The sequence below is a fragment of the Rousettus aegyptiacus genome, unplaced genomic scaffold (assembly GCF_014176215.1).
Source record: "Rousettus aegyptiacus isolate mRouAeg1 unplaced genomic scaffold, mRouAeg1.p scaffold_m13_p_12, whole genome shotgun sequence".
Classification (NCBI taxonomy): Eukaryota; Metazoa; Chordata; class Mammalia; order Chiroptera; family Pteropodidae; genus Rousettus; species Rousettus aegyptiacus.
In genome coordinates, this window is record NW_023416287.1 from 10,893,359 (window position 1) to 10,908,373 (window position 15,015).

The following is a 15,015-nucleotide window of genomic DNA, read 5'->3' on the forward strand; positions in this document are numbered from 1 at the left end:
ACAACCCTGAGAGTCCAGGAATATGAGAATTAGGGGTGCATTGCCCAAAGTCTCAGCTGAGAGTCCACGTCTCAGGTTTCAGCTCCAGATTTAAATAGCATCTTTGTACTTGACCTCTTTGCCCTCTTTCCACCTACAAGGCTAATGAGGCCCTCACGATGTTCAGGGTTCAGAACAACACCAGAGACAGCCTCCTTATCAGCCTGGTAACATTTTCCAGGCCAGCCTCTTCTGCTTCTTTCCTTGTAGTTGGCCTCACGGTCTTGCCTGAAACAGGAAAGAGTGGTCTAGCTGATGAAGCAGCCAGTCTGTCAGCAGGTCAGTTTTCATGTAATAGCCATTCAGATAACCAGGCAGCTAGCAGCCACCCATCCAGTTAGCCCTGGACAACTGGTCACCTGCATTGACTGAGGCCCAGATGTTAGAGATCCCACCTACAGGAGATACACAGGCCTCAGAGAGGCAGCGGCGGTGATGGGGATGGGGAGGAGATGATTCTCCCTGCTCAGGCTGGGGCAGGGCTGGGTCCAAAAAGCAGGGCTGTGGTGTGGAAGGTACAAAGCCTTGGACTGGTGGCTCTACTCTCACCAAGTGAGAGGCCTTGGAAGTGTCCAATGAGCAATGCCCGATGCCTCACCACCCCCATTCCTGTGAGACAGACAGCCAGTGCTTGTATGACTTAGAGCACTGCAGGGCCACATTTGGGAAAGAGTGCATATTTTCTGTGAAAGGTTAGAATTCAGACTCATTGCAGAAGGTGTGGTGGCAGCCTGTTGGTTGGCAGAGAAGTCTGCTGGGTTGTCCCTGACCTGAGCTGGTCCACGGTGCATGGACAGAGGCTCACTGGGGTGCTGGAGAAATGCTTTGGGAAGCTGCCTGCCGTGGGTGCTATTGAACTAACTGGGAAGCCATTTCCAATTGTCACCAGGATGCAGCTGGGGCGGGTGCCGGACTTAAACTTAGGAAGCCTGCCAGTTGTCCTTGGAACTCTTCTGGGAGCCGCCTGTTGGGGGGGGGGGGTTCCAGTGAACAGGGTTGCGGCACAGTAGCAAGAAAAAGGAAAGCACACCCAATCCAGGACGAGAAGACCCTTCCTCCTTCAATGTCTGTCCCACACCCACTACTGATAAAAGATGAGCATTGTGCTGGCTGGCAAGGGAGGATGTTCTCATATTGCAGGCCAGCAATGAAGGATGGATTTGGAGCTGAGAGGCAACGAATTGAAAATTAACAGAAATAGAATAGAATGAAGAGACCCCGAACAGTTCCCTAATATACCGAAATTTGATTTATGTCTCAGGTTGTTTGGCCAACCAGCAGGGAAAAGAGAGTCTTTTTAATAAATGGCACTGAGACAAATCCATATTTCTAAAAATAAAATAAAATAAAAAATAAGCTTGATTACTATCACATGCAAAACCAATACCAACTTAATACAATAGGCAAAACCATAACAATTTTATAATATAATACAGGAATATTTTATAACCTCTGTGTAGAGAGAGATCATTTAAAGAAGACACACAAATAGTAACCATAAAGAAAAAAACTGATCAATTTGACAACAATAAATTTAAAACTTCAGTTTAGAAAAAGGTACTGTTAAAAAAATAAAAAGACCAACCACGGGTGGGAGAAGATATTATGATGCACATCACCAACAAAGGACTCACATTCAGAAAAAAATATATATATATATAACTTCTATAAATAAATAAGTAAAGAATAATCAACCTGGTGAAAAAGTTTGCCAAATACACGACCAGCTTCTTCGCAAAAAAAGGAAATGCAAATGTCTAATAAACATTTTAGAAGTGTGCAGCCTCATTACTAATCAGGGAAATGCAAATTAGAACCCCAAATGAGACACTACTACATATCCACCAAGTTGACAAACATGCAAACATTTGACACCATGGACTTGTTTTTTTTACAAAGATAAGGAGCAATCGGGACTCTCATCCACTGCTGGGGAGTAAGTCGGGACAATTCTTTGGAAAATAATTGGTCACAATATAATAAAGTTGAGAAAACACATAGCCCATGATACAGCAAATGCCGATACGGTATAAATGTATTCATGTGTGTGCAAGAGAATGTACAGAAATGTCTGTAGCAGCATTATTCAAAACGGCCAAAATCTGGAAACAGCCCAGTTGTCTATCAGTACTAAAATGACAAAAAAAAAAAAAAAAAAAAGCCTGGTGTATTTATATAATGGAATGTAAAGGTAAGTGAACAATACCCAGCTACACGTGACAATGTAGATGAACTTCAAACCATAATGGTGAGTAAAAGCATACAGACTGATAACATTTATATAAAGGTCAGAAGCAGCGGAATGCAACTATAACCTTTGGGGATGATACTTATGTAATCAGACTATAACTAAAAGCAAGGAAGGGATTATCACAAAAATCAGCTTACCGGTTCCCGTTGGCTGAGAACGGGCATTATGGCTGGGAAAGGGCACACAGGGCCTTTTAAGTCACTAAAAACATTTAAAATATCTCAATCTGACATGGAATTTGCTTTATAATAATTTATTAAATTACATTTATGTTTTAGGCACTTTCCCCCTGTTATATTTCATAATAGAATAATTGAAAGATATGTAAAAAACATATTGGCAAATTATATATCGCCGTCTGTAGATTGGAAATAAAAATATTTATATTAGAAATATGAGGTCACATCTGACAATAAAAAAAAAAAACTGACCAAAAAAAATCTTGAGAAATCTCAAAAGTGGGCACGCATGTACCCCAAAAGACAATGAAAAAATTCCCTCAAGCAGCTGAAAGCGCTTTCTTGTTTGGAAATAGTCTAAGTGTCTTAATTAAGCACGAGTCATAGCTGGCTTATTGGACAACTCGGGTCAGGTGCGTTCCTGGCTGTGGGCTGCAAGGGCTACCTGACAGGAGAGAGAGAGGTTCCAAAACAAGCAGACCAGTGCTTTCTCTTTTAAGGCGCCCAGTTATCCTGTCTGTACGTTGTAGTGACTGGATTACATGATCCCTGGAACACAAATGGAATACGTGTATCTGGGAGAAGCGCCAGATGTCTTGAGTTGCAGGTGGCAGGAGGAGGGTAAGAAGAAATCAGAGATGGCGATATGTCCTACCCCTACGGCAAAGATGGAGAGAACGAGCCTCAGGAAAGGGAAGGGTCTTTCTCACATTTTCACAGGACACAAGAGTGGGAGTATCATCAGAGCTGCCCCTCCAAAGTGCTCTTCTCCCTGATGCTCCCCGCTTCTCTGACGCTGGGGCGGCTGAGGAGCCGGAGCAGATGAGGGACGGAGGTCGCTGCCATTTCTAACATGGTACAGGGAAAACGAAGGCTGCCAGGTTTCAAAGAGATCGGGAGCTGGCAGTTTAGCTGGCATCCAAGGCCCATTTCACAAGAGCAGCACTTAGCATTTCTCAGGGAGAGAATGTCAGATTGTCCTGTCCTGTCCTTCTCTGTCCCAACCCTCCCTAGCACTGCCCAAATGCTGGCCATTGTGTTATCTTTTCCCTCCCCTCCTGGCAAGAACCAGTGGGCGTTACAATAAAACTCACAGAGTGTGGCCTTTCTTAGGTTCTGGGCAGGTGCGCGCAGATTTCCCGTAAATCATAGATCCAAGTGCGTGGAGGTCTGACTGCTATTTCCTAGTATGTTTCTGAGAAATTGCAAGTTCATGTGCACGTGTGGGTTTTTCCTTATGCCTGCATGTGTTTCTACGTGCCCGTTGTGTCTTTGCGGCATACCTGCTTACTGCTCAAGGTCTGGTCCACAGACCGGCAGCATTGGCAGGACTGGGAGCTTGAGAAATCCAGCATCTCAGGCTCCATCCAAAACCTGAATTGGAATCTGCATTTTATGGCTCTCGTGCACATTAAAGTTTGACAAGCCTGGCATACTTACCTGTTTGGAGATGCCAGGAGAGCATACACTCTATATAGGTGAGAGGGTCAGGGCCAAGCAGATGGGTGCATCTGCATTCCAGAGAGGGAGGATTTTAGGCACACTTGGGTGTGTCTCTGTACATGAGCGTGATGTGTCTCTTATTCAAAGGGGAGAGCATTTCCCAAGGGCTATGTAGTCAGGCACCCTGTAAGTTTTTAACACGATCAATTGTATCCCCTGCTTCATTTGATTTTCACAAAGGCCTTGGAGGAAGCAGAGAGTAGGGTTGATTTGTGTTGAAAACCTTAAAAATATCTAAACCCTTTGACGCAGTGAATTTCACTTCTAGGCATCTGTCCTAGTAGAAAACTCTGAAAACAAGAAAAAATGATTCATGCATAAAGATTTACATAGATACAGAATTTACAATAGAAACCAAGAACTAAGAACAACTGGTTTGTCCAGTGGAGATACAGAAATGATGACACAGCCCTGAAGTGAACAGCATTGTGGCCATTAGCCAAGTTCAGTTAAACAGTGATTCCTGGTGACCTCTCCACACCAAGTGCATGCTGTGTAGAAGGTTGATAGAGCTGATGAATCAGGCCCCTACTCTCATAAAGATCAAAATATTTATGAAGCGTATATAACAGAGAGCTTGTGTTATAACATAAACCAGAAAAGAGGATATGAAATTATATATACAGCATAATCACAATCAAGGGAAAACTGCACTTGAATGAGAAAAAATAAGCCACACCTTCTCTCCAGACAGGGAGCAGGGAGGAGGCAAGGGATCTGCCTATTCTAGTCCTATTAAAGCCTTGCTTTGTTTTTATATAAATTGTTGCTCATTCCCCATAGATTGCAAGTGTCACAATTTCAAAGGAACAAAAAGGGTGCTTTGTGAAATAGCATCAGTACTAGCTCCTTCATGGGGAGGATGGCTTTGCAAATTATGGGCAATTAGGAAAATGTTCCTCTTTCTCTGAGTGGATTTAGACTATGCATTGTCTGAGAATTGTTTATCCTTCAGGGCCTGGGTGTCATAAGTCTGCCTGTCTGTCATCTGATCCAACCAATACTCACTGGACACTCAGAAAAATAAAGACGATCATCTGCAATTCACAGCAGATGGAGTGTTTAGGACTAATCATAGAAATCAGTGCCCACTCTGGATGATTTTGTGAAGCTTGGAATGCCGAAGACTTCACTAGACCAACCTGCTGCACCCTTCTGTCACCTCCAGCAAGGGTTGTTTCCAGACCGAGGACCCCAGACTTGGGGAGACACACTGCCAGGGGTGTGCATACATGTCACTTTGTAGGGGAAGAAGGCTGAGCCCTGAAAGGCAATAAACTCCTGGCTTACACATGCTGGATGAAACAACGGTAGGGTTTTTTTTTTTTTTCTGTTTTATTTCTACTTTTTCTTTTTTTAAATCTACTTTTTTTTTTTGACAATGTTCACTTAAAAAAATTAAGCTCTTACAAATAAATTGAATAATATTTCGAGTCCGGAAATAACATTCGATTTCCCAATTTTTTAAGACTATTTTTTTAAGAGCAGTTATAGGTTTGTAGCAAAATTAAGAGGAAAACGCAGAGATTTCCTGTATACCCATTGCCCCCCGCCCCCCTCCACCCCCGCATGGTCTTCCCCTTTATCGACATCTTCCACCAGAGTAGTGAATATTTTAGTGTCTGGATGAACCATCATTTATTCATTCATTCACCTACTGAAGGTCATTTTGGTTGCTTCTAAGTTTTCGCAATTATGAATAACGTTGCTATAAACATCCGTATGCAAGTTTTTTTTTGTGTGGATATAAGTCTTCAGCTTCTTTCGGTAAATACCAAGGAGTGTGATTGCTGAATTGTATGGGAAGTGTATGTTTAGCTTTGTAAGAAACTGCCGTATTGTCTTCCCAAGTGGCTGTACCAGTTTGCATCCCTACCAGCAATGTACAGGAATTTCTGTTCCTCCACATCCTCACCAGCATCTGCTGTTGTCAGTGTTCTAGATTTTGGCCACTCTGATAGGTGCATAGTGGTATCTCATTATTGTTTTTATTTGCATTTCCCCGATGACATAGGATGTGGAGCACCTCTTCGCATGCTTATTTACCATCTGTACATCCTCTCTGGTGAGGTGTCCGTTAAGGTCTTTGGCCCATTTTTAAAATCTGGTCATTTTCTTACTGTTGAGTTTCAAGAGTTCTTTGTAAATTTCAGATAACTGTCCTTTATCAGATGTGTCTTTTGCAAATATTTTCTCCCAATCTGTGTTTTGTCTTCTCATTCTTTCGACATTGTCTTTCACAGAGTAGTTTTTAATTTTAATGAATTTGGGGGTAATTAATTAATGATCACTTTTTGTAATTGTCCTTAGATCAGGCTCTCTGGGAAACAGTCTCAGAGGCAGATACTTACGTGCAAGAGGTTTCCTGGGGAGTATTCTGAGGAGCAGTACTTAGGAGAAGCAAAAGACACAGAGCTAGAGAGAAGTGAAATTGCGATGCAGTTGCAGCAAAGTCTCAGGCGACTTTATGGGGAGCTCTGGAATTAGAAGGGCCCTGCGGAGGTCTCCCTAATTGAGCAAGGGAGCTAAGCCTTTGCACTCCAACATCAACGAGTCAGTGGATACAGGTTGCTTTGAGAATGGGGTGTAACCTTGGCTGAAGCAGCCTGCTTTGGCCCGGGGAAATTCCTGAGCTGTGTCAGTGGTCAACACTCCCAGCAACTGAAGGCGTGAGTGCCTCGGCCCTAACAGGGCATCCGGGCAGCATGCCACAGCATCCACTCTATAATCTGAAGAAAATAAAAATAAACTCAAAAATAGAGAAAGAATGTGGGGCTTGGAGATAAAGGATATTCAACTCTACCACTGACGTACTGTATGGTCTTGGGCACTTTGTCTCTTTGGGCCTCGGTTTCCCCATCCGTACATTGAGAAGATGTTACTAAGCAGATTATTTCTGACATTCTAGTTGTAGCTAGCTGGGACACCCATAGTTACAACCACCAGGTACACAGCTGTCCTGGAAGCTGACCACAGCAATTGGAGAAGATAGGGCTGACGTGGGGCCAAAGGATGGAGGGGAAGCTATGGTCACAGGGAGCTGAGGGAACTAGAAGAAGTGGCCACCCTACTGGGGCTTTCCCCCAAAGGTGCTTCCCTGAATCATTCGTTTGTAAAACAGCAGAACAAAGTGGGACCTTAAAGGTCAGCTGGATCATCCCTTCATTACACAAATGGGGAGTCATGGAACATATCCAATGTCACAGACTGAGTCAACAGCAGCATTAGGCATCGACTTCAGTTCTTGAAACCTGGCCAAATGATCTCTCAATAGCCCATTGTACCTTGAGAGATTGAGTCAAGGTTTGTTTGGTTGGAAGAAAGAGATACCCTTCAAGCGAAGGTCCATGAAAAGAGACCTATTTGAAAAGAGTCAGGATGAAAGAAAAAAAAGTCCCCATCCTTTCCTTAGAAAAGGGAGAAACAAAGAGACTAGAAAGAAGCTATTTAAGCACAGAACTCTGCAGTCAGCATAAGACAGGTTTAAAACGTACCCAGAGTTTTGGGGGCGGGCAAACGCTCTTTTAGCACAGTAGGGTCAGAATTAAGGGACTCATGTAACAAAATCATATTCCTTCATACAGGCCTGGAGAGCAGGGGTAATTCATTTATATGTGGTATTCCTATAGTGAGGTTTATGATTCTTCTTTAATTTCCCACCCCCACCCCAACTCAAAGGTGGGCTAGAGGCAGACCCTTCCACGTGAGATGCGTAATGAAATGAGACATCACAGAAAACTCAAGGGCAGGAAAAAAATGGGGACATAGAGTGGACTGAAGCTGGACTCCAAACGGTGGTCAGGACTGTATCAGTTATATAATAAACAAATTTCAGTTCAGTGGCATGACAAACAATAAGAATTTATTTCTTGTTCATGTCATAGTTCAAGTGATTCACACAGAAACACAGGATCCCGGGCTCCTTCCATCTATTCCTCCTTCCAGGTCCTTGGTCCAGAATTGGAACACATCACTCTCACTCACATTTCCTTGATCAGAACTCAGTCACACAGCTACACTCAACCGGAAAGGAAGATGGAAAATTCGGTCTAGCCGTGTGCCCAGGAAAAAGCAGAGACCGTGGACACTGAATGCTAGGGTTAGTTATCTTGACGCCCATCTCTCTTGCTGCCAGGGCCTCTCCTCTCCGCTTTAGATCTACTTTGTTCTCTTTTCTCTACGGGCCAGATTTACGCTTTCTTAGCCACGTTCCTGGGACTGTAATGGTTTCTTGAATCTAGATGATTTTCCAGCACTAGGGACAAGACTCATGAGTTAGAGTCCAGTTAGCTCAGCCTGGGTTCTGTGTTCACCTTTGCTGCAGTTAGTTGTCGACATCTGAGTCCATTCCTTCACTGTGGGTATGAAGAAACTCCAAATAAAAGGAGTGAGCTCTTCAGACATCCTCAACTCTTTTTCCATAGAAACCTCCAGTAATGTATCATTTCATTGGCCCTGGAGGTGGGCATTTTAAGGTCAAGGCCTGGGAGGGGCTGGGCTGGTTTCCTAGGTGGTCTTATGAAAACAATCATTTGAGATATGAATTGTTTTAACTTTGTGTCTGTATTTAACATGGAGGAGAACTGGGAGTAGGAGAGGGTACACGCCTTGTCCATGGTCACTAAGCTAGTCATGACAGAACCTGAACTTGAGTCCTGGTTTCCTGATCCTCTCCTTGATTTTCAGATTTCAAAAATTCCTAGGATTTGGACTTCTTGTTGAAGGAGTAAATATGTCTGGCCTGAGTGAAGGAATGAGGAGATATCTTAAGAAAGGAAATCAGCAGGAATAAGGGGATTTACTAAGAGCCTTTCCTGTAGGCTGGGATGGGGGGAAAGACAGCTGGTCCAGGAACCTTCATACGTTGCCCAGGCCCTCCAGCGGGGTTCGAGACAATGCTCTTATGCCATAACTTAGTTGTCATAGGGCAAAGTTAAGGAGGTAAAGTCAGAGGTACTCCAATCCTCTCCTTCCCCACGGGCAGACAATGCTTTGTTCTAAGTGGTATTTTGGCCCCAACCTCCACACAGAACTGTAAGGGGACAGGAGAAACATAAAGAACACTCTTTTACCTAAACCAGGCGGACACTGGCTAATGAAGTTTCTGCCGGGAAGTGACGCACATCACTTTCTTTCCCATTTTATTGGTCAAAGCAAGTCACATGACCATGCCTGGAAGGAAAGAAGGAAGGAAGAACCTTGGCTAATTGCGAATAGCCCTACTGACTACTACAGGTGGACTCTCAGCTTTTAATTGGGTATCCCTATCTATAGGGATCCCTCATGTGCTTATCTTTTCTTTGGAGTGGTTCAGTTTTTACAGGTAAGAATTCTCTAATTCTCTGCCTGATGGCTTTAGAACTTGCTGTGGAAACTCTGGAGCTATATTAGGAGTGAGAGGGAGGTGTCAGGGGGCCTCACCATTCATAAGAAGCTTTTCACTTTTCCCCATTTTTAGTACTGCGTCTCAGTGCCTTCTCTGGGCCAGGGATGGCTGAGCCCAGGGTTCCTATTCTTCAATTTCTGCAGAAATCAAAGCCTCCAGTCTCTAGGAGATGCCCAAGATATAGGAGAAGGCCTAGGAGTCTAAATGCTCTTTGTACAGATACTAAAACAGCACCTCCCTTGAAACAATCTCCCACTCTCAATTTTCGAGCCTTTCCAAAATTTTACAGGGTTTCCCGTAAATATCTCCTGCCACAAACTATTAGCTTAACATTTCTCCAATTTGAAAATTCTGTTTTCAGTTGTATATTATAGCCAGTGGGTACAGATGATTTCTAGTTTCATCCAAGATGACTTTTGATTCTGTTTCTTGCTTTCCATGTTACTGACTACAACTTTTATAAGAAGGACAGAGCAGAAAGATTTGTTTTACCCCAACATTTAATATTAGAAGTACCTAGAATGAGGGTATTATATATATATTTTTTGTTATCAAGTGATAAATCTTGAAGGAAACCATCAGTCTCCTTGGACAACACTACCAGTTCCATTTTCAATTTCTCTTCCCTGGTGGAAGCCATAATCTCACATTTGGTGTGTATCCTTTGGTATATATCCATAAATGGCTTCCCGTTCTACGCGTGATTTTTAAATATGTATAAATGTTTTGTACTACATATTTATATCAACAATATGATTTTCCTAACAAACTTTTTTCATGATATGTCTCCATGCTGATTCACATACATTTATTTTAATTTTTCTATAGCATAACAAGGTATGAAAATTTAACCATTCCACAAATGAGGGCCATTTAGTTTCTGAGTCTTTGGAACAATCTTATAATAAACATCCTAATACATGATTTAGGCTCTCCTGCCTATATTTCTGGAAAGGAGATTCCTAAATGATAGCTTATGTGTGTTTTCAGTTTTATTAGGCATAACCAGTCTCTCTGCTAGGTGGCTGTACCAATTTACATGCGCATCAGCAAACTAATAAAGTCTCTGAGAATTTATACTGTAGCCTTTTAATTTTTGCCATTCTGATGGATGAAAGATGGTTGAAAGATGTTGTTTTAACTGGCTGTTCTTGATAACTAGTGAGGTTGAAGCTCTTTCCATGTTCGTATTGACCATCTATTATAATACTATCTCTTCTTCGATTGCTCATCTGGTTATAGTTCATTTTTTCTAAGAGCTTTGTTGTTTTTCTTCCTGATTCATAGAAATTCTTCACATATTTTTCATTGTTTCTCTGTCTCTTATAATGATCCCAAATATGTACTTCAAAGCTATCGTTTGTCTTTCAACTCTTTGTATTTATAATTTTTTATGTTGATATAGTCAAATTTATCAGCCATTTTCTTAATTTTTTTTGCCTTGCTTAAGAAAGCCTTTTTACCCTAAGGTAAGTCTAGCATTTATTGAGATCCTACTATGTGACAATCACTGGGCTATTTATTTCACATATTATCTCCTCTGATCCTCATGTCTTTATGGAATTGCTATTGCTATTGTCATCCCCATGTTACAAATGACTAAACTGAGGTTCAGTGGTTCAAAGTCATTTGCTCAAAATTACAGAGCCAGTAATATACAGATGCAGGATTTAAACGCATATCTACTTGACTCTAAACCCTCTCTTCCTTCTTCTTCTTCATAATTTGTAGGGGAAACATCATACATACAGACATTTCATTCTTCGTCTCACCCATCATGTTCTAGACCAGACTCAGTAAGTCAAGGAAGATGAAAATGCAGAAGAAATTGTACATTTATTTAGTCACTGACCAACAGACATTTTCTGTAGTGTGCCAAGCCTCATGTTGGATGCTGGCTACATAGATGATGCAGGTCAGAACTTAGCCCCAAAGGAAGTGTTGGTCACAAAGATACATCTTCATCAAGGTACTCACATTTTTTTCCAGGCTTGGAAGATAAAAGAATCCCCAGACCACACATACCAGGAAGTCCTAATGTTACTGAACTGACAAGAACAAATCTGTAGGAAGAAAATAAAACAGAGCCTCACCACAGGAACAATCCAAGTGACTCTTACGTCCTTCTCACCAAGAGGGGCCTCCTGCCATCAGGCATTAAGTCCCTTGGAATAAGTAGAGTGAGAATATGGTGCTGGAATTTTTGAAACAGCGCTGGTCTTTGATCTGGGAATCAAGGACAAATCCAGGGGCTGACTCTCTGTTTCAGTCTTCCCTCTGGTAAAATTAGGGTGTTTGACCAGAGGATTCCTCAGAGGCCCCTACATCTATGCATCATACTAGGGTTTCCTGTGGTCCCAGATAACTCAGACAATTGAAGGTATAACCAGAGCAATACTCTCTCAGTACGCACAGCACTCTGAGTCTTAAAAAGTATGTTTGCATTTAGTGTCTCATTGGATATAATTGCATCCATTTTACAGATGGAGAAACTGAGGCTACAAAAGATACAATCAGTTGCTCATAGTCATGAAGAGATGATATTAAAAGATAGAACTCATGTCTCCTTCCCATAGTTCTTTTCTCCTGGCTCATTCCAAGAGTCCTTCTCCCCCAGAACCCAGCATTACCAATCACAGGTGACCTTGGGGACTTCTTATTTAGAGAACTGGGGACAAATGACATTGAAGGGCAGAGGATCTGCTTGGTGGTGGTAGGGTATGGGGAAGGGCCAAGCATCCTCCCTTACATGGAGGGACACCAGGATGTGGAGGCTGTACAGGGATGGAGTGGGGGGAGGAATGTGGATCTTGCCAGGTCTTCGCCTTACCTCACAGTGGTTTAACACATAAATTCCCACACATCCCCTTGCAGCACTTAAAACCGTTCAAGCAATGGCTGTCATTCAGGCAGTTGTCTCTGGGGTTGAGTCTCTTACACTGGCCAGTGGACACTGGACACTTCCCAGGATTGACCTTAACTGGTGAGATGAAAGCCACAACTCAGGCTTGATTCCATAGATACCACCCAAGCTCCTATCCCCATCTTTATCCCATGCATGGGAATCAGGCCCTCCCCCACCTCAGTACCTGAACAGAGGCCTGAGCAAGTCCCGAAGGATACTCTTTCTCACTAAGGGGCCCCAATCAGTATTGTGTCTGAGACAGATGAACTTATTGATTGACTAACTACAGTCAGTGAGTTGACTTATTGACTGGCCAGCTGGCTACTGGCTCACCTACTGCCCCATTGACTGAGCTGGGAGTGGACAAGCCCTGGCTCTGCCCCACCATCCGGCCCAGTTCAGAGGATCCCCCGCCAACTTCTCCAAGACGCGTGCCCTCAAGCTTAAATCTGCCTGGTCCCCTTTTCCAGGACTCTACTTCCTTACCTGGATTTGATGGGCCTGCAGGATCTAAGCATTTGATGCCACAAAGGCCCTGACAGCATTTCTGCTTCTTGGGACAATGCCAGTCACTGTGGCACTGAGGGGGTTCATACACAAGGCATATTGCCGGGGATATGAAGGGGCAGGCTCCATGTTTAGCTTTTTCTGTAGGGTAAGAACAAAGATGGAGAAGGAGCTGATTCTGAGTCATGACCACAACCCTGGACAAGGAGCCAGCTTCCCAGGAGGAGAGAGAAAACGTAACCCAGGTGGCTGACGGCAAAAGGATGGAAGGAGCAGTCGGGATTCATTTCAAGACAGGTGTGGGGCAGTGCTAAGCTCAGCCAAGCACGGAACCAGGAGGGAGTCGATGGCCCAAGAAAAAAAGATACAGATGGTGGTTTGATGATAAACACCATGAAGCAGGAGACTTTGTAGTGTTCGCCAATTTTCATGGTATAAATACTCCCACCATGATTGATTTCAAGCTATCAATGTGATGAAACTAGCTCACAAAAGTCCTGAAAACTTACCAATCAGCTGTCCTAAGCCAGTATAAGCCAGCGGCAGGAGGTGGCTGCATAGAGCTCATATGGACCAGGGGCAAGAAGAGGGAGAGAGATACTCTGGCTGGAGGAAGGCAGAGAGGGAAGATCGACTGATAAGTAAATAGAGAAAGAGAAAGTGACCATCAAAACAAGAGCCGTAAGACAAAAAATTTCAAAATAAAACTGAGACCAAAATAATGTGACAGAGAAAAAGATAAAACAGTAAAGAAGGAGCTGTAGAGAAAGAAAAAGCAAGACAGAGACTGGGGTAAACAGGTCCATTTGACGAAAGGTAGATTTCTGATTGCTCAGAGACTCTTAGCTGAAGGCCTCAGAGAGATGCTTGAAGTTAGGTAGGGGCCGGATTGGGAACATGGCTTCCAGGGCAGCCCCTGGGCAGAAAGAAGAGGCTGTACAGAGCCATCGCTGAACCTGGCATCTGCATGGCCTGAGAGACTGACTCACCTTTGCTAGCGCCTTCCACAGCCCTCGATGCCAGGGTTCCGTGGGCCAGGAGCACGACAAAGGCGACGAAGCTGCTGGGCTTCATATTATGGGAGTGGAAAATTCTTACAGTAAGCTAGTTACACGGGAGAAACAGGGAATGATACCTCCAGGCGCCAGCTCCCAAGGAAAACAACATTGCCGCCAGGATGCAGATGACAAAACTGTCTACCAGGCCCTGTTTGCTGTAAGACTTAAGAGTCCCTCAGATACAATATATCTTTGTACCAGACGCTAACAGTCAACTTCCGCTTTTGTAATCTGCTTGCTTGCTTGATCAAGGCCGCCAGGACGCGTTTTCAGGCTTTATAAGCTGCCTCCTCTGGAAGCTCGGGGCTGATTCTCTGACCTCACGCAGTGGAGAGAATCAGTTGCTGGCCGGCTAATAAAGGGTCGTAATTCACCCCAAGTGGCTCCGTGAGTCTTAGATTTGAATGCACCACAACAACGTGAGGACAGGTGGGTCTGCGGCGGCCAAGGCTGCCTCACCCTTTATGCCTCTCCTTGTGGGTATAGCCCCACCAGAACTGCTGTGACCCTCCTTGCTGCTCTTTCATAAGCAGGAAATTCAGGCAAAAACTGTGACCTTGCTACCCAAAGTGCTGGTGGCTCTTTTCTGTCCCAGGGTTGAACCTGAGGCCAAGAAAGGGAAACATAGAACTTGGGGTGATGAGGAAGTGTCACCAGGCTGGTCATAAAACCATTCTGTAACACTTTAGGGGACCCAGAAACACCTGCCTTTGGGGCGAGTGGGGGAGGGGGAAAGAGGGAGCATCAAGGGCAGAACAGAAGGACATCCATTACAAAGGCACTTCTTAGAATTCTGGAACAGTCCGTGAGGTGTGGCCTCTCGGTGTACTCTGATTTCCCCACACTCCTGAATTCTTGGGCATTACTCAGTACCACTCCTTTTCCTAAACTTCAGGTGACACATTTACTCGTTCTCTCTCGACCTCTTTCAATATAACGCCTGCAGTTCCGGGCACTCTGTCAGTCACATGGGGGGTTCTCAAAGAACCCTCATTGAATAACAGAAGTCTAGACAGAATAAAAACCTCTTTCGGCATTAGTCTTCCCAGCTGTAAAGTGGGGATAATAATAACTGACTGGGTCACCAAGAAAGATTTGAAATAAGGTAGAAGGACGTTGAGGACAGTGAACGCACTACCCCTTGGCACTGTAATTGGAAGTGACTTGGATGTGAAGCAAATCGCATC

General features: G+C 43.7%; 1 protein-coding gene across 1 annotated transcript; it reads right to left on the reverse strand.

Moving 5' to 3' along the window:
* Positions 1 to 11,264: 11,264 nt before the first annotated feature.
* Positions 11,265 to 13,872, reverse strand: SLPI (secretory leukocyte peptidase inhibitor). The gene is made up of 4 exons (XM_036229092.1): positions 13,760 to 13,872; positions 12,750 to 12,911; positions 12,189 to 12,338; positions 11,265 to 11,421 (listed from the first exon to the last, which is right to left on the reverse strand). The coding sequence occupies exons 1-3, from the start codon at positions 13,842 to 13,844 to the stop codon at positions 12,190 to 12,192; spliced, it is 396 nt and encodes a 131-aa protein (XP_036084985.1). The 5' UTR covers positions 13,845 to 13,872; the 3' UTR covers positions 11,265 to 11,421; position 12,189.
* Between the last annotated feature and the right edge of the window lie 1,143 nt (positions 13,873 to 15,015).

Excerpts from the sequence above, each read along its gene's own strand:
- SLPI (XM_036229092.1), bottom strand. The coding sequence starts at position 13,844 with ATGAAGCCCAGCAGCTTCGTCGCCTTTGTCGTGCTCCTGGCCCACGGA. Across the intron at positions 12,912-13,759 it reads TGTGGAAGGCGCTAGCAAAG|AAAAAGCTAAACATGGAGCC; the intron begins GTGAGTCAGTCT and ends CTTACCCTACAG. Across the intron at positions 12,339-12,749 it reads TGCAGGCCCATCAAATCCAG|TTAAGGTCAATCCTGGGAAG; the intron begins GTAAGGAAGTAG and ends TCATCTCACCAG.